General features: G+C 40.3%; 1 protein-coding gene across 2 annotated transcripts in view; it reads left to right on the top strand.

Moving 5' to 3' along the window:
• Window positions 1–25996, top strand: part of LOC126336572 (kinase suppressor of Ras 2) — a 166985-nt gene that overhangs the window by 42687 nt on the left and 98302 nt on the right. For both annotated transcript variants that reach the window (XM_050000428.1, XM_050000437.1), the window contains exons 8-11: window positions 12320–12442; window positions 15502–15647; window positions 15934–16051; window positions 23493–23773. In XM_050000428.1, the coding sequence (XP_049856385.1) occupies window positions 12320–12442; window positions 15502–15647; window positions 15934–16051; window positions 23493–23773 (668 nt within the window). The remainder of the gene's footprint in view (window positions 1–12319; window positions 12443–15501; window positions 15648–15933; window positions 16052–23492; window positions 23774–25996) is intronic.

The raw sequence follows: 25996 nt of genomic DNA, 5'->3' as shown, positions 1-25996 counted from the left end.
CGGAGATCCGAATGGGGTACTGTTTTACCTCCAGAATATTTTACCCAAGAGGACGCCATCATCATTTAATCATACAGTAAAGCTGCTTGCCTTCGGGAAAAATTACAGCCGTAGTTTCCCCTTGCTTTCAGCTGTTCGCAGTACCAGCAACACTATGAATATTAATTTAAACTATTAACTTTCCCTGTTTGTGTGTTCGTGCTACTTAACAGTGATGTTGCTGTTGGCGTCCTATGCTCTGAATATCCGATGTCTTCGGCTGGCGAGATCACATGACATAAGCTACGAACGGCTTACAAAAGCCCATCGAAATCTCGATTTCATTGATTCGTAAAGTAACATGCGGTGTTTGGTGGAATTCCAATGTATACTTTCGTAATACGAATATTTGCAGCGTACTTCTGGCTGCACTTGAAAGATATTTCCAAAACTTGTCTTTTTCCCCCGAGTTACTTTTTCTAAAGTGCCGGAAAATTGTACATCCTTATATAAAACCATAACCATTCAAAGGATTGATAAGGGAAAATATACTGTCACCTGGGAGAAAGTGTGTTTTTAGCTGGGAAATCCGCGAATTTTTTTTCCTTGTCCACGTATACACCCTGAATGTACACTCCAAATAAAAAATATTTGGTTCTTCATTTTTGTCTTAAAAAATTAAATTGTTATGCTTTCTTAATTGAAGCAATCTTTATTAACGATCTTTCATAAAGTATCAATAATCAAGAATTTATATTTGAAATTAAAACTTATTTCGCATGCAATATGTAATTGGAAACAAAATGATGTGCATTATTCATAAAAAATGATGAATTTTACCATTACTAAATGTAGGTATTTCAAGTTGAAGGGGGGAAAAAAGAAAGAAAATGACAAGGCGAGACTTGAACCAGCAACCCATGAACTGCACAAGATTATCAATCAGCTGTACTATTGATTACGCTATACATCCAGTGCATGTTTGTATCTCAACTGTATCAAATACAGTCCCTCAGAAAACTTCAAAGCCATTTTTTTTCTTTTTTTTCCTGTAAATTTATGAAAAACATTGAAAACAACTTATTTGTCAGTACTTTTAACTGTGAACCACATGTTTCACCACAGAGCAGGAAGCAGCTTCAGCCATTTTCATACTGTGTATTAACAGCGTGACAGAGCACAGCTGTACAGAGACTGCGATTGTTCATGGTTTTTGAAATAAAAGCTATATAACTAAATCGTGATTAAGAAACACATTGATGGCTGTTAATATAACAGAATATCTTAGTTTCATTTACTGTGACATAGTAATAAGATACGTAATACATAAGTGGAACTTACTTCCAAGATTGTAACACCAGTGTACGTGTACTGTGGCTTCTGATTAGTTCTTGCTTTTGTGGTTGTTTACATCATGTTTATTCCTATTATGATGACCAGAGTATAACAACAAAATGTAACAATACATAATCATGTGAGAACATTTACACAAGTTACTGCAAGACATAACTGCATAGCTCATTGCTTGAAACTACTTTATCAACCATAAGCCTCATCACTGATGTTACTTATCCAAATGAGTCACTTTTAGTGATCATAAAAATCCATAATTAACAAGAGGTATGTAATCTAAAAGTGACAGGACATCAGCGACTTTCTTCTTTTCAAAGAGTCCATGTCCATCATATGTTCAAAAGGTAAGAACTGGGCATTGCCTCCCATACTTCCTGAAAATTACTTTGTTCCAGATGTCATTACAGAATGTCTCTCTAAGGAATCCAGGTGATTAGTATTCAGAAGTTATTTTCCACTTGCATGCCTTCCTTAGGTTGACAGCCAGACAATCAGCAGTCTTTTTTTCTGAAGACAATAGCTTCTTTCAACTGTCTTATTGAAATAAATGCTCCTTTTCATGCTACAGACAGGAAATGGATTGTTTTTGGCAGATTTCTGGATGATATTAGACCACTCTTCTGGACTGTACACTTCTTGTACTTGTCAGTACATGTAATTTTAGACTGTTGCTTAATCTCCATTAGACGGCAACATTGTGAGACTGCTAATGAGAAAGTTATGCTCAGTGACTAGAAATTGTCCAAACTATACCGGGAGTATCAAAAAGAATCATCAGATTTAAAGAAATCGTAACTAATATGTTGTTTGAGATATGTGTGTGAACAACATAATTTTGGAAAGAGCAAACTCCTGAGTTTTCCATGGTACCTGCTAGATAGCGGCAGTGTGCGCCCACTTCAGTTCTAGTAAAAATAGTGTCGGGACAACAAAGTGTTTTTGTTCTATATTTTGCACAGTTTGGGTCAGTAAAAACTGTTAAACAAGATTTTTGTACTTGGTATGGTGTGGATCCTCCTACAGTACAGAGCATTTGATGATGGCATGAACAATCCAAGACACATGTTGTTTGTGTAAAGGCAAATCACTGGGCTGTCCCCGAGTGTCTGACACAGACGTTGAACCCATCCGCCATAGTTTCACAAGGAGTCCGTGGAAATCAGTTTGTCGTGGAGCTCAAGAGCTCAACATGCCCCGACGCTGTGGCGTGTGTTGCGTCGACGTTTACACATGAAACCATATAAAATTGAGCTGCTGCAAGCTCTTCGGGAAGGTGACAAACAACATTATGTGGAGTTCTGTAATTTCGTTCTTTGCAAGATGGAGGATGACTGTTTTCTTCCTCACTTAGTGTTTAGTGACGAGGCAACATTCCATTTAAATGGGAAGATGAACTGTCATAATGTGAGAATATGGAGTGCGGAACAACCACATGAAGTTTTACAACATGAGAGGGACTCTCCAAAATGTAATGTGTTTTATACAGTTTCCCGGAAAAAGGTGTATGATCCATTTTTATTTGCTGAGAATTCTGTTCCAGGAAGCACATCTCTCTATAGGCTTGAGAACTTTGTTTTCCCACAGTTGGAGACTGATTTGAACGACTTCATTTTTGAACAGGATGGGGCACTGCCACACTGGCATATGGAATTTTTAAACCAAAGGATTACTGAACGGTGGATCTTTCTCTCTGGACAATCTTTCAGCCTGACATTACTGGCCTCAAAGGTCACCTAACCTTACTGTGTGTGATTATTTCTTGTGGGGATTTATAAAAGACTCTATTTTTGTGCCTCCATTACTAACAACAATGAATGAATTGAGACAGCGTGTAACAGCAGCTATGGAAGCCGTAACTCGGGACATGCTTGCTGCAATGTTGAAACAATTTGAATACTACATTGATATAAGCATTACATCTCGAGGGAGCACCATATTGAACACCTATGAAAAGGAACTTTGAGTTTCCCATTCATCAAAAAACAAAATTCATTGTATATGTTTATTAGTTTCAGAAAAAAGAAAAATAGACATTCCAGATTGGATGATTCTTTTTTATACACTCTTTATTATATACTGTCAGTGTCTGTTGACCAGTGGTGCAGCTGAAATGTATACTCTGGAACTAACCCTTCCAGTCTTAACACACTGAGTTCACTCAGTGAGTCTACTCAAACCCACCTGATACCAGGTACAATCACCATGGAACATTTTGATAATCGCAGTATTACCCCAGGTGGTTAATACACTTCCAGGATTACTGGGGCAACTGATCTTTCAGATTCTGGGGTGGCCGGGTTAAAATGCATTGTGATTCAACAAAGGAAGTCAGATTCCTCTGGCAAACTTAAAACTAAAACAAATACATTTTTTGTAACAAAGTAAACTTCATAAATAGGATGATATATTAAAAGAACAAAAAATTCAAATTTTGGCAATTCAAGAAACACGAATGACAGACAATAACCCCATGGATTTCGGTAATTATTGTCTTTTTAAAAGTAAAACTGAAAAAAGAATACTTACTAATACACCACATCTGGGAGTAGCTTTTGCAGAGTCACAAAATATTTTAAATTCAATAATGGAGGTAAAACCCATTAATAATAGATTGACACTTTCTCTTAAATCTGCAGATAAAACATATACTTTAATTAATGCCCATATGCCAGTCAGCGAGCATAACCATAAAAAACCTGAAGTTAATGAAGCTTGGAAAACGTTAGAAAGCATTGTCTCGAAAATTGTCTCAAACCATGTTTAAATTTTAATGGTTGATTTTAATGCTCATTTAGGTAAGGGAAAACATATAAGAAATCAGTGCGTGGATTTCCTGCACAGAAATAGACAAACTAAAATGGCCAAAGACTTCTTGAAAAGTGCAAAAATTGTAACTTTGAAATCGTGTCAACATATTTTAATAAGAACCTCTCTCACCAATAAACTTGGTAGGTTCCCAATACATTTGTTGGGGAATTTCAAATCAATCATGTAGCAATTTTATACTCTAACTCCAAAGATAGGAAAGGGCCTAATATTGATTCTGACCATTATTTAATGCAAATAAAAATCAAACTTCAGCGCCAAAAACTCTTAAAAATAAAAATAAAATGTTATAGCAAAATTTGACATTCCTAAAATAACCCCTCTCCCGTAGGGCTCGACACCCTTTCGCGGGTTCATGCTTGTCTACCATGGGGCCCCAGCCTTTGTAGCATCTTTTCCCTTCAGTGCTGCATGTCTGTCCTCATGCTGTTCGTCTTCCCCTCCTTTGGGGAATAGGTCTAGTGTGTTATTGGGTATGTTCCGCATTGTCTGTTGCTGACATAAGAACAGTCTCAACACTGTTTTTCATTCCCTTTTCCTTCCTTTGTTTCCTTTCTCCTATCCTTCCTCCACTTTGGCTCCTCTTTCTCGTCTTCCTTGGTGCGCGCTCCTGAAGGCTGGCCCACGCGTCTGCCCTGTAGCGAGTGACCAGTTAATGCATAATTCCCAGCCCCGGGTCGACAGGTAGGGTTTGCATGTACCCCCTGGTACAGGCCAGGCCCAGGGAGGGGTGATTGCCTGAGATGCTACCTTCCCAAATCGCCGATTAATCCCTCTGGTCAGGTGTTTGGGAGGTGTGACCAATCACTTAAGCCGGGTGCGACCCTTGTGGATGGGGCCCCCAGCTGGAAAGAGTGCACCACCGGAGACACTGGCAATCGGGGAGAATTTTCTTTCAATGAGCCAATCATTTCCACAATCAGTATCTACAAAACGTAATTGGAATGAGGCTAACTAATTCAAAGACCTTTCCAGCTGTTCCATGGTTCCTCGTGGTTTCATGTACTGAAGATGGTCAGTCCTTCTAAACGGTAAATCCGTTTATTGTTCAGAAAGGGGTTTTGCAATTGCTAGCCCTGCGAAATCCTGCTCTCGCTTGCAGAATGGCAGTTTGCTTTTGGAGACTACTTTCGATTCTCAAGCACAACAACTGCTTGCCGCCTCACTTCTCCACGGTTATCCTGTTTGTGACGAGGTCAATAGAACTCTGATTTCTTCCCTTGGTGTTATTTGCACTAGGCTGGTCAGTGGTTTGACAGAGGCCAAAATCCGATGCTACCCCTCTGATCAGTGTGTCATTGCCATCCATCAGGTAATGAAACATGTCGATTCCTCCTTAGCGCCCACACACCCTCTTTTTCTCACCTTTGATAGAGTGCTACTTCTGTCAGAGATCAAAACAGGCTATGAAATTATCTCCGTTCGCCCATACATTCTGAACCTGATGCATTGCTACCATTGTCACACTAGAATGTCTTATCAACAGCGAGCCAAATGTGTAACCTGTAGCAGGGATGCACATGAGGGCAATTGCCTGCCTCCTTCTCCCTGCTGTATCAACCGCAATGGCAGCATGGCCTCCTTCAGAGATTGTCTCGTGTATCTTGATGAGTGGGCTGTCCAGGTGATCCGGATGAAGGAAAAAGTGCCATATCTGGTTGCTCGTAAGTTATTGGCTAGCCGCAAACCCTGCTTTCTACTATCTTGGCACTTAATAGTTCTATTCTTGCTATATCTCACTCCATGAAGGACATGGCCACTCATACATGTGACCCCAAATTCAGCTCTGAGCTTGTGAAATCTCCCAGTGTCAAGGTAGTATGTTGCCATCCCCTCATCCGGCTGTGCAACAAGCCATCAAACTCTCACCTCAATGGGCGAAGCCAATGTCTAGAAAACCAGCAGGCTGGAAAGGCCAGGAGTAGTACTCCCGTGAAGGCTTCCTATGTCTCTCCAGCCAACAAACATCAGAGTCTTCCTCTGCTAACTGGAAAGGCTTGCAGAAGTCCACCAAAGGCAAAAAGTCACTGTTTTTCTATGTTGGACTCCACAGATCAACAGCACAAGAAAGCCGATGCTTCTGTGGACCTCATGGAGCAGGATCCTCTGTGCCCTGTAGCTGCGAGTTTTCACAGGCTGGCCCCCGGCAGCCGCTGAGGTGACACCCCTTCGTTTTTTCATCATCATCTCTCTCCTGCGATGGAAAGTTGGCAGCCTTTGATATCACAAAGAGGATTTACAGCTGCTTTTATCATTTCAGCATCCTCTTGTACTCCGCCTTCAGGAAACAAAATTGTGTCCTCATGACCACTTTGAATTTTCACATTTCTTCCTAATCTGTTTTGACCTTTTCCCTGCGGTTGGCATTCCATCTCATTGGGTAGTCATGCTGCTCATATGGGATGATGATCATAGTGGCCCTATTTCCCCGATTACCTGTTTTCAAGCCATTGCAGTTTACCTTCTCCTTCCTCACATGACCTTTGTCCTTTGTACCACTTATAACTTTCTGTAATTCAATGTCGCCAGGGCAGACTTCCTCCAGCTTATTGGGCAGCTACCTCACCCATTTCTGATGCTCAGTGCACCACCCTCTTAGGGGTTCTCCCATAACCTGTTGGACAGGTGCCCTCTTGGCTGGCCTTCTTAATTAACTTAACCTCTTCTGCCTTAACACAGGAGCACCCACATTCCTTTCAGACTCCTCTCACACTTATTCCCATTTGGACCTATCCTTCTGCACTGCCCAGCTTGCCCATCATCTCGAGTGATCTGGTCTTTCTGACACCCACTCGAGCGACCATTTCCTATGTGCTATCTATTTGCTGGCTCGTACCCCACCTGCATGCACACCCAAATGGCAGCTTACTAAGGCTGACTGGTGGAGGCATGCCGCAATGCAATTTGTGCTCGGAGATGTGCTCTCCGCATTTTTAACCATCATCCTATTGCATTTATTATAAACAGATGCATGCACTGTGTTGTTGTGTTCTTCGGGATTGCAGAAAAGCTAGCTGGGACATTCACTAGTTCTTATAACAGTTCCACCCCTTCCTTCCTGTTTCGTGTGGGCCAACCTCCAACAGCTCTCTGGGACCACGATCCATTCCCCAATTTCCAGCATGACAGTAGCAGATGATGTCATCATGGACGCTATTGCTATTTCCAACACCTTGGGCACCATTTTGCAGAAATTTTGAGCTCTTCCCACTATCACCCTGCATTCTTCCATCAGAAAAGAGCAGCAGAGTGCTAAAATGCCGCCTTTATAATGAGGGAGCTAGATCATGCTCTCAGTTCACCCCGATCCTCTGCCTCAGGGCCAGTCACTGTCCACATTCAGTGTGAAGTCACAGTCATACCCATACCCATATCTAAGCCTGGTAAGGATAAATACCTTCCTTCTAGCTAATGCCACATCTCTCTCACCAGGTGTGTTTGCAAGGTGGTGGAATATATGATTCATGCCTGTCTAGTATGGGGGCTCGAATCTCACATTTTACTAACCACTGCACAGTGTGGATTTGAAGGACGCCATTCTGCAGTTGACAATCTTGTCACTTTGTCGGCCCATGTCATGCATGGTTTTCTGCAGAAATCCCAGACTGTGGCCATGTATTTTGATTTGGAAAGGCCTACTACACATGCTGGAGAATTGGTGCCGCCTGCCCCATTCCCTTGAGGAATTTTTAAAAGCCAGTTTTCAAGGTGCATGAGGGTTCTGCCTTGTCAGACACCTTTATCCAGGGAAATTGTGTGCCTAAGGATTACGTCCTGAGCATCATTGTCTTTGCTATCACCATTAACCCTATAATGTACTGTCTTCTGCTGGCCATTACCAGCTTCCTTTTCGTTGACAATTTTGCCATTTATTGCAGTTCTTCATGGACCTGTCCCATTGTGCAGCAGCCTCAGCGATGTCTCGATTGTCTTCACTCACGGAGCATCGATAATGGCTTTCGTTTTTCCACTGACAAAACTGTTTCTATGATTTTCTGGCGGTGCAGTTGGTTTCTCCCATTATCTTGGGCTTGATGCTCCTCCGTTTGTTTAAACTATGAAATTCATATGGCGCATGTTCAGTAGGAAACTCGATTGGTCCTCCCATGTGTCGTACCTAGTAGCCCACTGTACGTGGTCCCTCAGTGTCCTACCTGCCCTCAGTGGTGCTTCCTGGGATGCATATTGAACCATCCTCCTCCATTTGTACTGGTTTCTTGTCCGTTCAAAACTAGACTATGGGTGCTTTGTTTATGCGTCTGCACGTCCCTCTTAAACCGTCTCAACACTATCCACCATCGTGGCATCCGTTTGGCCACTGGCCTTTTTTTACACTAGTCTGACTGAGAGTTCTGTATGTTGAAGCTGCTGAACTAAGATTGTCCTACCGCTGCGACTTTATCCTCAGCAGGTATGCATGCCGTTTGTCTGCCATGCATGGCCACCCTTCCTATGCCTCCTTCTTTGATGACTACTTTGGTCAACAGTTTGGGGCATATCTCTCTTCTTCGTTACCTTCTGGACTCCTCTTTCCGCACCTGCTCCAGCAGCTTAACTTCATATCGCCTGAAACTTTCCCGGTGGGTGTGAACCCTTCAGCACCTTGACTTTGTGCAGCAGCTTGTGTTCACCTTGGCCTTCATTCACTTCCTAAGGGCACTACTCCACCCTTGCTCTGTTGCTCTGTTTCATTAACTTTTGCCTTGATCTTCGCAATAGTTATTGTTCTTGAGGAAAAAGCCTTGTTTCACAAAGTGCCTAGCATCAGGTGCACGTTGGCTTATCGATTATTCATATGACTTTGAAACGTGTCGCTGTCGGTTTTTGAATATTGTTGAAAACATTCTAAGTTGATTAGTGAATGCGTGCATAGTGTACGTGTTGTCTCTGGCAGCGGAATCCTCGTCACATCTAGAAATAAACTTTCCTGCAGACAAAAGGGGCTATACGAGCTGAGCAGAGTATAGCCGGATGAAAGAAAGCCAACCACGGCCTGATTATGTGGTTGATTGGGTTTGCGAATGATGAGCGTTGTTGTGATTACCAGTGAAATCCATAGATTCAGACTACCAGAGTGCGAATAAACGATTAACAAGAATAATAGGTAAGAAAAATTACATATTATCTTCACAGTGTATCCAAGATAATGAAATTTTGACGGAAAATGTTTGGGCAGATGGCTGTACTAGTAAGGGACAGTTTTAGTCTCCGGCTAGCAGCCGATTTAAGGTCTATTCTGGAAGTAGCGCGAAAAACGCGTTGTACGAACATGTAAAAATGTCTAACCGGTGAATAATCACAGGATAACTAAACTGGTGATTCTGGCAAATTTAGTGAAGTTAACTGGTGAATAAGCTTTGACATTAGCAGGAATAAATACAGAATTAGTGATGACAAGACTGTTAGAACTAGGAAGGAGAAGAAACGGGGACAGCACTTAAATTATGGAAGAATATGACGATTCCAAATTCATATAAAAATTTCGCACTGCTACTTTTCGATCTCGTGCTTGAGAAACTGGAGCGTATGAATGAAGTGTAAAACTATTTCCTAATGTAAAGCTTTTTGCTTGTAGTAGACCTAATAGGCATTTGATATTGGTACTTTGTGAATTATATTCTGCTGTGTTATAAAATGACCATTTGTGATCAGGAACAGTCTCATTTATTTGGCTTGTGTTACAATTGCTACAGTATTACAAAAAATCAGCTCTCTGATGATGAGCCATTTGGAAGAATTCAGAGCCCAGAAGATCACACATTTATGTCATTGTTAAAAAATTTACTGGCACATTTGTGTGATCTATCTTAGAATGTAATACCCACATAAAAGACCAACATTATATGTGAAAGCTAAGCTTCTCTTGCAGCATATTGGCCTTAGAGACCAATATTATATGTGAAAGCTTTGCTTTACTTGTAGCAACATTATATATATTAATTTAAACCATTACTTTTCCTATTTGTGTGTTCGCACTACTTAACAGTGATGTTGCTATTGGATGACTACACCATTGTTTTTGTTAAACGTACTAAGTACAATAGATCTGCAAATTTACACACATCTGAGTCATGGGGAATGTACCAGGATCACTAAGAACATCTTGATTTTCCTGTAACTTGTCAAATGTGACTATAATCTTGGAAGGAGAACATGGGTAATTCTTATGGGCAGTCATTTTATCTGTCATTTCTGGTTAGGTTTCTGTGACAGGCAGCCACTGGCATTTGCCCCGAAGCATTATCCTGACATCTGTTGAGTGAATGAGAATGTTTCCTGGTGTATTATATTCTGCCACTCACAGGTAGCACTTACCATTGTGTTCCCATGAGTCACTCACTTACGAAAAAGTACTACTACCCAGTACTCAATTTCATGAGATGGAATGTTTAGTGCTGCCAGTGGCACAGGTAAAAGTAAAAGAGAAGATACTATCCCAGCTTTCAGAACTGTTAATTCCATTCTTGGGGGAGGAGAGAGGTATAAGTTGGGGAAGTCTGAAAAGGAGGGGCAAGATGAGAGGGATCTGTTTGAGCATTATAATTGAAATAGATAGATATAGACGACGACGATGACGATGATGATGGCAATAAATACAAAGACACATTTTGAAAGAAGGCTTTAGAGTCCCGTTTCCAGAGAACCAAAACAGAAAACCAGAACGAAGTGGATAGAATTTTGGAAACAGCAGCATTCTGATGGAGTGAAAAATTATTGGACAAACAAGTTTTTAAATCAGAAGTACTTGTTTATATGGTCCATAGGATGCTCAAATTGAGCATGCAAGAATAATAATATTGCTGTAGATAAAACAAAGTGCTAAACAAGGATCTATTTGCATGGCTAAGCAAAGGAAAAGACTACGAGCCAGATTGATTTCTTCCAGTTAAATGAAGTCGCTGTTGAAACATAGGCCAACAATAGCAAATTTCATTTCACAGAAAGCACACTAGCAATCTCACTTACAGTAATGAAATCTGTCGTGAACCCAAAGCACTTGCTCTTACACTATGAAGGTAGATATGTCATTTTTGAATTAATACATAAAATTTTATGAAATTTCTGAAACAGTTGAAGTAGGAAACACTTGCTCAATTTTCGTGGTTTTCTGAGGGATTTCTTGAATAGATTTTATGAATAATTTATTTTGGGTCAGGTCTTGGTCCAGAAAAATAAGTTATCGTCCTAGCAAAATGAATACTATGAACATGGCTTAGAGGGATGTTAATGTATTCTGTTACTACACAGCTCTAAGTAAAGCAACTAGCCGTGTGAAGGGGATGAAGGTTTCTCGTTTTATCAGGTGAAATGTTCATTGGTTATGGTGCTGATTTCCCATTCAGGTGGTGAGGAGTTCAAATTCATGTAGCCTTCTAAATTTAGGTTTGCCATAGTTTCTCTTAATTGCTCAAGGTGAGTGACAGAATGCTGGTTTCAAAATCCATGATCAGTCCTGTCTCAGCCTTATTCAGTCAGGAGATCCTTCTGTCACCTAAGATGCAAAAGGCTAATGTTAATTGAGAATGTGGACTGTATTTCATAATTGGTTTTGATTCGTGCAATTCATCATTAAAATGCAGTCAAGTTCTCATTTTCGTCAGAATTTAAAGCAAAGTACAGTAGTCAATGCAGAATTTGGGGTGTGTTTAAACTTTTCACAATATGTAGTTGATGACATTGCTTTTTAGAGCTTGCTGAAATTTTAGAAACTATTTGTATTGTAAATAAAACACATCTTTTCTTGCTGCACTGTATTTTATTTCTCCCAGACCCGCTCTGTCTCCCCCCCCCCCCCCCCCCCCCTCTCTCTCTCTTTACAAAAGTGGTTACTTACAGTTCTTCACGTTTTTTGTTGGCATCTGCGTTTCCTCTCATATGGTCACATACTGGAGATCACATTACAGCTTTGTTTACGAAATGTTAGCATGAACTGATGATGCCTTAAAGTGAAAAACGCAAAACACACCTGGGAGAAATAAAATACTGTTCAGCAGGAAAAGGCTGTTTTTACTTACAAAACAAATATTTCTGATCTCGCTGTCGAGGATGGCCTCGCAAACAAACTCATTTAAAGAGTAGTTTGACAGGACATTGAAACAAAATACCATTTAGTCTGATTTCTGTTGCTTTCATTGTTACATGAAAATTCATTTTGTTACAGGTCTGAAATGCAAGGAGTGCAAATATAAATGTCACAGGGAATGTGAAAGCAAAGTGCCCCCAAGTTGTGGCTTACCTAGGGAATTCCTTGATGAATTTCGTCGGCAGTTGCAGCCAGATGCAGGTAGGCACTAAATGCTTAGCTTCTTGTGTAGACATGTTCTTTTGTTTGCAAGAACTGACACTGTGGTAAATTTGGTAAGAAGGGAATCTGTTGAACATTGAATTGTGGTTGGGTTTGTTTTCATTTGATCTACGAAAGTAAAGTGGTTTGATAAACCTGGTAAATTTCCATGAAAGAATGGAACACTTTAGTTGTGCCTTGACAGTTAGTAAGCTTGATTATTCCAAGGATTGTATAAAGGATTTCAACAATGTACAGGGTACAGTTCATTGTTGACAGCCTTCTGAATTGGTCAGCATGTCATCTAAGATTGAAAATGAGGAAAACACTTTTATTTGAAGGGATCCTACTGCACACATCAAAACAGAATTGGATTAAGTTCACACGGGTGCTGGGTCATCCCTGAAGACAATTTACTTTTGGATTAAAGGGGTTAAATGTGGTTGGACAAGCACGTAACATTGGGTGGACAAGGACCTAAGATGAAACACACTCTGGCCATCCTATTGAGGTCACCACAAATGAAACCATTGACAAGATCTGGTAATACAAGACTTCAGAATGAAAATTAATGAGATTGCTTGCACTGTAGGTGTCTTCAACTGGGCAAGTGCATAATGCCCTGCACAGAGAATTGGTCAGGAAGAAGCTTTGTGCGAGGTAGGTGCCGTGATAGCTCACAGGCGACCGAAAGCGCATCTGGCACAACATTTCAGCACAATGTCTGGTGTTGTTTAGTCGCTGTCTGCGAGACTTTTTTGCCAATTTGTGACTGTTGATGAAACCTTGACCCATCATTACACGCTAGAGTGAGAATGGGATGGACAGAGGCTGGTGAAAGTGCACTGAAAAAGAGGGAGACCATTTTTTCAGCTGATGAGGTGGTGGCCACTGTTTTTCAGGATTCCCAAGGAATAATTCTCACAGATTACTTGGAAAAGGTGGATCCATAACTGGAACCTTTCACGCTTCGTTGTTGGATCGTTTGAAACTTCTGTTTGCTGAAGAAGACCAAGGTTGCCATGCAAAAAGCTATTCTTTCACTAGGATTATGAACCATCCCACACAACAGTAATAACAGTGGCAAAAGTGCACGAATTGGACTTTGTATTGGTTCCTCATCCATCGTATTCACCAGACTTAGCCACAAGTGACTTTCTCCTGTTTCCAAAATTGAAACTTCAGCTTGCTGAGAAGAAATATATTCATCAAATGAGGAATTGGCAGTTGCTGTCAGCGAGTATTTTGCAGTATGTGACAGAATCTATTTTCCCAAGGGGATGAAAAAGCTGGAGGATCATTGGACCCAGTGTATATCTCTCAAAGGAGACTGTGTCAAGAAGTAAGGCGAGTTGTTTACGAAACAGTCGTTCTTTGAGGCATTTTTCACCTGACTTATCAAATCACTCATATAGTGTATCAAGAAGACAAATCGTGTGAAAAGGAATAATTTACTAAACTAATGTTTCACAAAAGAAATTAGGCTGTTCTCATAGAAAATGTTTGCATGAGATTTGAGTGTGATCTTTTTCCCACCTTTGACCTTTATCTTCAGCAAAATGTAAAATTTCAAGAAAATCAGTCAACTGAGCTGCACTGAACAAGTAATTTTCTGCATCTGTGTTCTTGTGTTCTGTCACAAAACATCATTTACGAGATGTGAGACACAAGAATTGAAGCTGATGCTGCAAATATGCTTACTAAATGTATCTCTTTATTGGCGGTCAGCTTAAAGTAGGGGCCCATTTGAGTCTCTACACATTGTAACGACACTGTTACGTGGGGAAGACAGTGAAATTTTGCTGGGGCTAAACTTTTCAACATCGAAAAGAGATTATTTGATTTAAACAAAACAAAAAAAAATCAAAAAATTGTTGTTATTCTTGTGTTTCATAGGCATCAAGAAACGTGTGATCATGGGGGTGTTTCTTACTGATCACATTGGCCTCCATCACTCAAATAATTACTTTGAGACAAATGCAAATGTTTACTGCTAGAACAGTTTCAAAAACATTACACTTTAGTAATTAGTTCTGCAGTGACACACATATAGTTAAGTTGATTTCTTATACATATCTAGTTCGGTGTAACTCAGAGTAATCTGCTTCCTGCTGCTGCTGTAGTCGTTGACTCGGTCCATTTCATCTGCTAACTGGATCCAGTTACGTGAATTCCATGAAATAATTCAGGTACCAAGTTATTTTATAGTGGTTTATTTATGACAAGCTGTACTGTTTCTTCTTAGTGGGAACCCATTCGACATAACAGGCTACATAGTCACAACAGTGTACTAAAACAATTAGATTATTGCACAGATGTGCGGCACAGTGGTTGTGCCTCAAAACTGTTTGCAGCTGTCCATTCTTGAGCCTTGTGCTCCTCCTATTTATGTGTTTAACAATCAAGTCAACAAAACTACAGTGCAAATTTATCAAATTAATGATTAAAAGTTTGACATTTTTATGAGTAACTATACACAAAACCTTGGTTATTTCATGCTGAAACTGGTGTATACAATAAAAAAAGACTTTTACATAGGATATACATCGTATTATATAAAGTACTGAAAGATAACAATGCTATCATAAATTTTCTTAATTGTGGCATTCATTTGTGAATGCAAAATATTGTGAATATATATTGGACAAGTGTGACCTCCTAGTAACCAAATGGAATAATACATTTTATGAGATTTAATGTATGAATCAAAATCTCGTATTAGATACCATTGGAATTACGGAACTTTCAAAAAAGGAATGTAAAACAAGAGTTCTTTTATTTCAACATGATAGTGTTGTTTCCTTCCTCTGCTGAATATGTTTTACATGTTGTTTACCAAGCATATGTGACAAAGTGCAGGGAAAAAGTCTGTAGAAAAGTGCTCATCCAGTGCCACGAAATTGACTGATTCATCTGAAACAGATCACTACACGTGGACACAGTTAATGGTTGATCAACAGTCCTCTTATTAATGCAAACAGTCCAATTTTTTTTGTCAGGACAATATAAACTGATAGCTGTGAGGTTCTAACTGTTGAAATTTGTATGTTGTCATACAGTATTCACATCTAACCAGTCTCCAAGCTCCGGGCGACCAAGTCAGTCTTCTCCAAGTCATCACCCATCGGTGCTGTTGACGTCGTTTGGATGGAGAGACCGTAAACGTTCACATCCACAGCCTTCTGTTAATGTTCAAGCATTTCCGGTGAGCAGCAATTAGCTCATATTTTGTATTGCATCTTCTACCTACTTTATTTCTGTGAAAAATACTGTAACTGAAATTCTGGTCATAATAATACAGAAAACCTGGCTAAAAATGGCAACAATAGAAAATACCTTTTGGCATATGCACCAAACATTTAAAAGAATAGTTGTTGCCGTAATATTAAGATATTTACTCATAATAATACAGCAAAATCGGGAAAACAAATTTGTGTACACATATATTATAAAATTTTAAGAAGGCTGAAAGAAGTGTGCTGCTGTTACAGGGTCCTGACTCAAGTTCAAACACATCTTCTTGTAACAGCTCGACGCCATCAAGTCCGGCACTTGTCATGACAGCCCATACCCCTCATGCTGCTTCTAAACAACAATTTCATTTTCCAGGTGAGTGTTAAAGGTGAATCACAATTATTTGTTTGTATATTGCATTTAAAATTAGTTGGAACTTGCAGTTCTGTACAGAGTGATTGGAGGGAAACATAGTTGCCAGCATGTGCTGAACATATCAGCAGGTGACTATAATACCAAGCCTACTCGGCACTGAACGTGGCAGCCTCACTTGACTGTGGGAACAGAAAGTCACACAAGCTGGCTGAGCTGCAGTGTTTCTCAAATGATTTTAAAGAAACTATTCAATAATAAACTCTTGATTCTCACACATCTTACAGCATAATTTGTCAGCTTCACAATGAACTTCCTGTGATTTCGTTAATGATGTCAGTTTTGTGATCTTTCAATATTAGTTAAACTACTGTGAGAAATACTAAGTTTGCATTGAAACAAAGGAGTTGCTGTGAATTTGCGTTTCGTGCATGTTAGACCATACCGTCTACCTTCTTCCTAAAATTCACAACCCCAATCATCCCAGCCGCCCTATTGTAGCTGGTTACCAAGCCCCCACAGAACGTATCTCTGCCTATGTAGATCAACACCTTCAACCCATTACATGCAGTCTCCCATCCTTCATCAAAAACACCAACCACTTTCTCGAACGCCTGGAATCCTTACCCAATCTGTTACCCCCAGAAACCATCCTTGTTACCATTGATGCCACTTCCTTATACACAAATATCCCGCACGTCCAGGGCCTCGCTGCGATGGAGCGCTTCCTTTCACGCCAATCACCTGCCTACCTACCTAAAACATCTTTCCTCATTCCTCATCCCTATGAAATCCTCAAACCACCTTCCATACCCTCTGGCACCTACCCTTGTAACCGCCCCCGGTGTAAAACCTATCCCATGCACCCTCCCACCACCACCTACTCCAGTCCTGTAACCCGGAAGGTGTACACGATCAAAGGCAGAGCCACGTGTGAAAGCACCCACGCGATTTACCAACTGACCTGCCTACACTGTGATGCTTTCTATGTGGGAATGACCAGCAACAAACTGTCGATTCGCATGAATGGACACAGGCAGACAGTGTTTCTTGGTAATGAGGATCATCCTGTGGCTAAACATGCCTTGGTGCACGGCCAGCACATCTTGGCACAGTGTTACACCGTCAGAGTTACCTGGATACTTACCACTAACACCAACCTGTCAGAACTCCGGAGATGGGAACTTGCCCTTCAGTATATCCTCTCTTCTCGATGTCCGCCAGGCCTCAACCTCCGCTGATTTCAAGTAGCTGCTCATACCTCAACTGTCTTTCAACAACTTCTTTGCCTCTGTACTTCCGCCTCGACTGACGTCCTTACCCTCTCCCTTAAAACCCACATCCTTTCATCTTTCCCTCTCCTTCCCTCTTTCCTGATGAAGCAACCACCGGTTGCGAAAGCTTGGATTTTGTGTGTATGTTTGTGTTCGTTTGTTTGTCTATTGACCTGCCAGTGCTTTTGTTTGGTAAGTCACATCATCTTTGTTTTTAGATATATTTTTCCCATGTGGAGTGTTTTCCCTCTGTTATATTTAGACCATATTTTGCTGCATGTAAAATGTAGATAACATATTGAACAATTTTTTTAAACTTGGAAGGACATTACCCTATGCGCCCAGTGTCCAATCTCAAGAAAATGAAATACCTATAATCCTCTGTCACGGAATTGCACACCAGCAAAAATGCCAGAATGAAATATTCACAAATCGCTCACATCTCATAAACAGCTTGAGATATTAAAACAAGATTTTGGGAATTGATAGCACACAAAAAGGAGAATATTTTTCCATATGATTAATATGCAAAACTTTCCATATATATCATGACATTCAAGCAACTACAATTTTTTGTTTTGGTGAAATAATGTAATTTTTAAGGTCCATCAATAGCCGGCAAATGAGCTTGAGGGTCTTGTAAAAACTAAAACTGAAGCATTCATGGGCTTTTGCGTAAACTTTTAACCTGTCTTGCCCTTAGTTGCCAGTTTAATAATATACTGTCACAGCAGTGTTTTGTAATTTCAACTGCATTGGAATATTAGTGATATGAATGTTTGTAAACTCTGTTGTGTTTTGGCAAAAGTAGCATATTTTAACAAGGCAATGAGAACTCGTTGTGGTCCTTCAGGATTCCATGTTTCCTCAACTACGTTCCTGATATGGCTGACAACTCGAATCCTGTCCTGTGGTGTATCATTTTGCAGTTGCTGCTTTTGTCTGCCTTTCAACATCACTGAGTGCAAACTTATTGTTTCTTGCCACATTACTTTCACCTAGGCCCATTTATTCTGTAAGATTTAATTTAGCTTGATGCAGAAGAATCCTGATTAAACTATGTCCTTTAGCATCAGTCAGTTTGTCAACCTTTTAGTTTGGAGTTTTGGGCTTGTACAGCACTAAAAGTTCCATTAACTTTGCCTTATGCAAGGTAGGTTCAGCTATATCCAGTGGAACTTTTTTTTTTGTAGCCAGAGTGAAATATCTACTTTCCTCCACTGCATTGTTGTTGCTTTAAAAGTCATATAGAGTGGTAAGGCACATTGTCCATTATTATTGTCAAATTTGGAGGGATATTTGGCAGCAGAATATTATCTTCAGTCAGTGAATGTGTTGCTGAATGATCTCATTTATGGTGAATTTGTGTTCAGACATGCTGCACTGTTGTTATTAATGCAACAAAACATTTGTTTACAATACCTGATGACTGCAGAACTCTTTAATGCCAGAAAATACCAGTTTACAGCAAGAGCTGACAAATGTAGATGCATCTGGTGTGTGATACCACTTGGTACTCTTTATCCACAGTATGGCAACTGGGTAGCTTTACAAACCGAAGTGCTGATGGTATGGCAGAGAAAGCTGGCTCGCCATTGGTTTTTACCTGGGCAATGGCATCACGTGCCCTCCGGTAACCAAACGTCAAAAGTCGCAACTAATTTTAAATCCACCATAAGAATAATCCTCTTAAATTTTGGAAAATACATGAAGAATAACAACAGTAGAATGAAAGGATGGATTGCTGCTTGTAGCACATTGAGGAGGCATTGAGTTGCAGACAGGCACAATGAAAAGACTGCTAAACACTTAAGCTTTTGGGCACTCATTCATTCACACACACACACACACACACACACACACACACACACACACACACACACATCGTATACACATGGCCACTGTTGCTGGCAATGAAGAAAACTGTAATCTGCAACCCAAAAACTGATACCTGCCAAAAAATGCACCAGCACTTTGGCTTTGAACTGCAGAGATTACCTGGTGGAGGGACTCTGCCAGCTTTCAGGTACATACACCTATGAACACGGCTACAGTGACCACATTCCAGAAATCCAGCTCAATTTAGAGTACCACATGGCACTAACCTATCCACAAGCCATCTAGAGGAATCCCAAAACACTCATCTGGTTCAGATTCATTGGTAACACCTTCCAGAACCTCCATTCCAGCAGAACCTCAACACCTTCTCCATCTCAAACCAGCAAGCCTCAGTGTTTACCTCTACCTCAGGGATGGTTACAGCAGTACCACCATCCTCATGAGCCCACTAACCATTAACAATAACTCCACTTTGACAGTTGCCACCCATTCAATACCAAGAAGTTTCTTCATACAACCTAGGCATTAGGTACCTGTGATTGTCACATTGTAATGACAAACAGCCCCCCCAAATATGCCAAAGGTCTCGCTGAGATCTTCACAGTTGAAAATTACCCTCCCAATCTCGTTCAGAAACAATCTCCCTTACTTCGGCTCACCAGTCATCTACCACACCCCACATAACCACTATCTGGCCACAAGTTAATTCCTCTCATGACTCAGAACCACCAAGAATTGGGAGCAACTGAATGGCATTCTCTGCCAGGATTTCGAATACCTCTTGTTATGCCCTGGAGTAGTGAGTATCATACTCACTATCCTCCACACCACTCCCATAGTAGCATTTCGCCAACTGTCCAACCTATGCAATATCCTTGTCTGTTTAGTCTGCACCATGCTCCAATCCCTTTGCTTCTTGGCTCATGTCCGTGCAATAGACCTAGATGCATGACATGTCATATACACCCTCTGGCTACCACCTGCTCCAGTCTTGCCAAAGGCATTTTCTGTCCATCGAAGGGAGGGCTACCATTGAAAGCAGGCATGTGATCCACAAACCAAGGTGCAACAATTGTGCTGCTTTGTACATGGGCATGGTAACTAACTGTCCGTCCGCATGAATGGCTGCCGCCAGACCAGGCAGCAGGACCACTCTGATGCTGAACACAGTGCCCAACACAGTTTACTTCACTTCACCGACTGCTTCACAGCCTGCACCATCTGGATCCTTGCTACCAACACCATCTTTTCTGAATTGTGCAGCTGTGAACTCTTCCTGTGTCATATCCTTCATTCTCTTAACCCCACTGGCCTCAACTTTCGTTACGCCATGTTCGTTGCCTACTCATTACCACTTTCCCTGCTCCATCTCCAGTACTGCACTCACTTACTATTCAACGAACGGACCTACAATCTTCACCCCTTCTCTACCTCTCTTGTCCCCTTTCTCTCTTTTCTACTCCCCAGCACAGCCTCCTGACCCTGCACATAGCAGCACAGTCCTGTTGCCAACACATCATTATATGCTCTCTGAAGCAGGAGATCATATTCTCCAGTCCCCACCCCCATCCAGCATTCCTTTCCCCTGCTCACCCCCTGCTGCCTCTAACCTCCCGCCATAGGTTGCAGAATGTATTGATGTCAGACATGGATGCAGTCAGAAGTCATCCACTGTAGACAGAGATAGAGGTCCCAGGCGCGTGTGTATGTGCTCGCACATATTTTTGGAGGAGTTTGTTTAGCAGTCTTTTCATTGTTGCTGTCTGCGACTCAATGCCAACTCTATGTGGTGAATAAGAATCTAAACTTCTCATAATATTGTTTAAGGAAAACTTGGGTTAAATCTGCATTCCCTATTTCAATCTCCCCTCCTCTTCCCTCCCCCTCCCCATTATTCTTCTCTCCTCTTCCCTCTCTCCAAATTACTCTCCTCTCTCTCCGCCTCCAGTTACTCTTCTCTCATCCTCTCCCCCTCCGATTGCTATCCTCCCCTCTCCCCTCTCCCCTCCCCTCTCCCCAGACCCCACCTGTCTGCTCCTTCCCCACTCCCTCTTCTCACCACCACCACCACCACCACCACCACCACCACCACCACCTTCCTCCTGCCCACTCCCCCACTGCCTCTTTTTTTATATGAGAGGAGTCGTACATTCAGAGTTTGTTCCAGAGGGTTAGACAGCTAACCATGCTTTCTGCATAGATGTTTTGAAAAGATTATGCATCAATTTATGGTAGAAGACGCATGATTTTTGGCAGTCGGGTGAATGGGTTTTCCACGTTGATAAAGCCCTGGCTCACAGGGCCCGGAGTGCGCTCCGGTTTTTGACCTTGCCCCCTTATGACTTTTATTTCTCCAAACAAAAAGAATCACTATCCATGACTAGTTCTTAATTTCTAATAAGTGTATTCCTGATTGTACAGTCTTTCTGTCTAATATAACTTACACTTCATTCAATTATTTGACCTTGTGTTGTCAGCTAAATTTTTTATCTTTCAATATGGGTGTCAGTTTCTCTATCCCTGGCTATCTTCGTATTCATGAAATGGGTTGTTTCAATAAAAAAATAAATTGTGGTTGAAGGTTTATTTATGGATATTGTGGTGCATTGCATGTTTCTGTTACTGTATAAATGTTCTTGTTAGTGATATCAACTAAACACTGTGAACATCGTTAAGCAACGGTCCTGCTGTGTAACTCTTAACTGACCACTCGTATAACATTTCCAGATTAATTTTGGAAAGTAGAGAATTAGTCAGCTGATCATTTGACTGATAACTTTTGAGCTATCTCTTCTTTAATATGTACAGCATGCTGAGATTCCAAATTAAATACTTGAGTGTGCACATCCAATAAGACATCAAGAATTGTGTGTGTGTGTGTGTGTGTGTGTGTGTGTGTGTGTGTGTGTGTGTGTGTGTGTGTGTGGGTGCGCGCGCTGCCATCCAGTAACAGAATTCAAGTTAATTTGCACTTGCTGTATTTCGCATGATTATTTTTATGCGAGATCCTTGTAATGCATACAATAAAATACTACTGTCAAAAGACACTATTCTTCACAAGTCTTATTTGATTTCTGCATTTCAACATAATTTAAACTATGTTTACAATACGAGAAGGAAAGTTGCTACTCACCATATAGCGGAGATGCTGAGCTGCAATTGGCACAATAAAAAGATTCACACAATCATAGCTTTTGGCCATTAAGGCCTTTGTCAGCAGTACACACACACACACACACACACACACACACACACACACACACACACACACAAAGTGCAACTTGCACACACATCAACAGTCTCAGATAGCTGAAACTACCATCCTTTATTTTCCATTGTTTGATTAAACTATTTTTATACATTTTACATATGTGAACTTCAATTTGTGTAATTCTGCCACGTAAAATCCCCAACACCTTTCTTCAAAATCATCTATGGGATGTTTTGATAGCTTCAGGAAATAACTGTCCATCTCCTGCAACAGGGTGGTCAAGCAATTTATTTCCTCTTCGTGAGATGTTAAGAATGTCAGAACACTGCCCATTTGTAAAGTTCAATTATGTTGCAGTTTCGTGAAAAATTGAGCTCACAATATTCAGATATGATAGACAGGCAATTATCCTAAGTATTGTTCACCGATGTTGTTTATCCTTCTGTCTATGAACAAATTCTATTGACTCACACTTGAACTCATTCCATTGGAGGTGTATATCATATAATTGATAATGTATGTCCACTGATGCTAAATTTTTGCTGGCTGAAACAAAATTTCTGGCCATATTCTGCAGTTACCAAACAGTTTAGCTTTCTGGAACTTATTCTGTAACACAATATTTAAAACGGTGTTGAAAAACAGGTCATACTTAAAATGCAGCTGTCATCATTTGCATATCAATGTGTTTATTTCTCAGATATATTTTGTTTTGTTTTGGTGTATCATTCATGGTGTTGTTGTTTTCTAAAGCCTGAGACCAGGTGCAGTTTATAAGGATTTCAGTGTGGATCGTTTGTTCTAAAAATTGTTTACAGGTTAATGGATGCCCTTGTATAAATTAATGAATTCTTATGCTGTCCAACTAGCCTGTAACTGTCTACAGTTTCACAGGTTTTCTTGATTTTTTTGTGTGCTATTTAGTATCCCCCTTTTCTCCTGTTAAAAGTTGAAATATTTTTAATTGCTGTGAATATGAGCAAAGCCTTCTTTTCAAATTTTTAACTTGAATTGATGAATAATGTTTCCATTTCTTTCTGTTGTGAGCTGTTACGTATTCATATCCAGGAAGTTACTAATTTGCCCTTCCACATTTGATTCAATGTTTTTGTGCACGCAGATGTGAATTCGCAGCCTGAGAAGGGTGTCACCTTAGAGACACATCCATTGGCTCCTTCTGCATCAACTCCAGTTAGTAGTAGTTCTGTCATTACAAATACTTCAGTAAAGACAACAGAGACTGTGGAGAGTGATGACCTTGCAGACACATCAAAGTCAAATGACAGTGAGCGTACTGTGTCTGGTAGTGACAGTGAACGTACACCTGTGCGGGTTGACTCTCAGGATAGTCAAGTGTCTGATGGGGAAGCAGTTGAACGAACCTGGCCCAGACAAAACAGTGTAAGTAACATTTATTATGACTTTCTGCTATACTAAAAATTAAAAATATAAAAGTTCTAAATTACATTTAGTATTATTAAAACAGTTCACTAATAAGTTTAAGTAAATAAATTTTTTTCAAGGTTCGGTAATAAATTATTGAGGAAACAATGAAGATTAAGGTGTTTGACACACAAAATGACACAAACAGTGATATAGCCACCACTACATTGAAAATCACACCTGAATCTTCTAATAGAACTACTACTTACTTCCAAAGTGTTTTTGAGGAAGCTATGTGATTAAGAAAGGTGATAATTTGTCATATTAATTCTTAATTACACTGGAGTGAATGTAAGCAGACAGAATAAACTTGTGTAGCTGCGTACAAGCATTTACATGGAAGAGACCACGAGATAATGAGCATAGCATGCCTACTGTATCAACACTGTGTTATTTTTTCTGTAACATTTTTTTTTTCCCCCCGCTACATTGGTTTTACTTGACACAACACTATTCATAGCTGAAAAGCAAAACTTTGGTATCCAGATAGGATAAGTTTGCATGACAAGCTTGTTGATTATGATGAAGCAAGCAAAATAGTATTACACAAGAAGAATGTAGGCCTAAATGTATGAAACACAAGGAGGTAGTGCACTGAACTGCTTACCATTATTGCGAAGCTTAGTGCGTGTCACCGATTGAGGTGGCACAGTGGTTAGCACACTGGACTCGCATTCAGGATGACGGTTCAATCCCTTCTCTGGCCATCCTGATTTAGGTTTTCCGTAATTTCCCTAAATTGCTTCAGGGAAATGCCGGGATGGTTCCTTTGAAAGGGCATGGCTGATTTCCTTCCCCATCCTTCCCTCACCCGAGCTTGCGCTCCGTCTCTAATGACCTCGTTGTCAACGGGACGTTAAGCACTAATCTCCTCCTCATCAGTGCATGTCATTTTACAGTTTTTGCTGATTTCTTGTTACAATTGAGGAGGAAATTTAAATGCAGAACACTTGGAGCAACATAACCTGAATAAATGTTTGCATTTACTCTCAGGCTGTTAGCAGCTGGGGACATTTACATTTAAATTGTTTCCCATTTGAATGCTTGCTGTATCTCGGATAGTTCGTGATGCCTACAGTGGAGTATGCAAAGCACTTCTAGGATTTTATTAAAGTGCAAACAGTAAAAGCCTGAAATAACAAATGCACTTATAACGAAAATTTACATTGCTTCCTGCAAAACTCCCATAAGAACAATGTTATGCTCTTAACGAACCCTGCATTAAGAAAGAGTCCACCTGTAAGGAAAACACTAGAAACATTTTGCAAATTTAAATCTAGTTTTCATGTAATTCTTAAAATGTTACAGTGGGTTTCTGATTTCTTTCCATTTCACTTCACAAGGGTCAAATTTTTTGTTATGTGATACAGTAAATTGTGATTAATTCAACCGGTCAACATGTACCTAGATCTTATTCAATAACACGACTTCCCTTCTAGTAATACAAGCATATGCCTTGAAAGAACCCCAGATCAATTTCCATGCAACTAAGGTCACCTGACGTGAGGTCACAGTAACTGAGTCCACGAAGTGCAAAAACAAAATTTAAAAGCTTACAGTCCAGCAAAAAGTGACGACCATCGCTGATGTTGATGACTATCTTAACTTTAATATTCAAACCTGGGGAAGAAATTAGATTTAGAGCCGTCTACATATGCAGCATATTCAAAAATACGGAAGTGTTCTCAAATGCCAAAGATAATGGTTCCTGTGGATTCAAAATGGAGGAACATTCATGTGTCTACAGTCAGCGATGTGGAAAATATTCTACTAATATAGTTTCAAGGACAGAGAAGTGGAAGCATTCTCATAAGCGAAAAAACGGTGCTAGACAAGGTCTGTGAAATAGCTTTGTAGATTGACATAGAAAATTTCAGTGCATTGAACTGCTGGTTGAATCATTTTAAAAAACGTAACAATCTGTTTATACAGAGTGTAAATGGAGTGAGTGAAGCTCTGGCCATAAAAATCATAAACTATTACAAGAACGTTATACTGCCACAATTCATAGAGGGCATATAATTGACTTCTGCAAAATCATATTCTGTGGAGGGAGGAAAGTACCACAGAGGGTGGGGGGGGGGGGGGGGGAGGTAAAGAATGGTTGATTATGCCTTAGTGTGTAAATAGTGATTGAAGTGAAAAGTTGCCTTCACTTTTAATTCCCAGGTGCTTATGAGT

Source organism: Schistocerca gregaria, chromosome 1 (genome assembly GCF_023897955.1).
Source record: "Schistocerca gregaria isolate iqSchGreg1 chromosome 1, iqSchGreg1.2, whole genome shotgun sequence".
NCBI lineage: Eukaryota > Metazoa > Arthropoda > Insecta > Orthoptera > Acrididae > Schistocerca > Schistocerca gregaria.
Note: the sequence above shows the minus strand (reverse complement) of the source record. Positions and strands in the feature narration are given on the sequence as shown.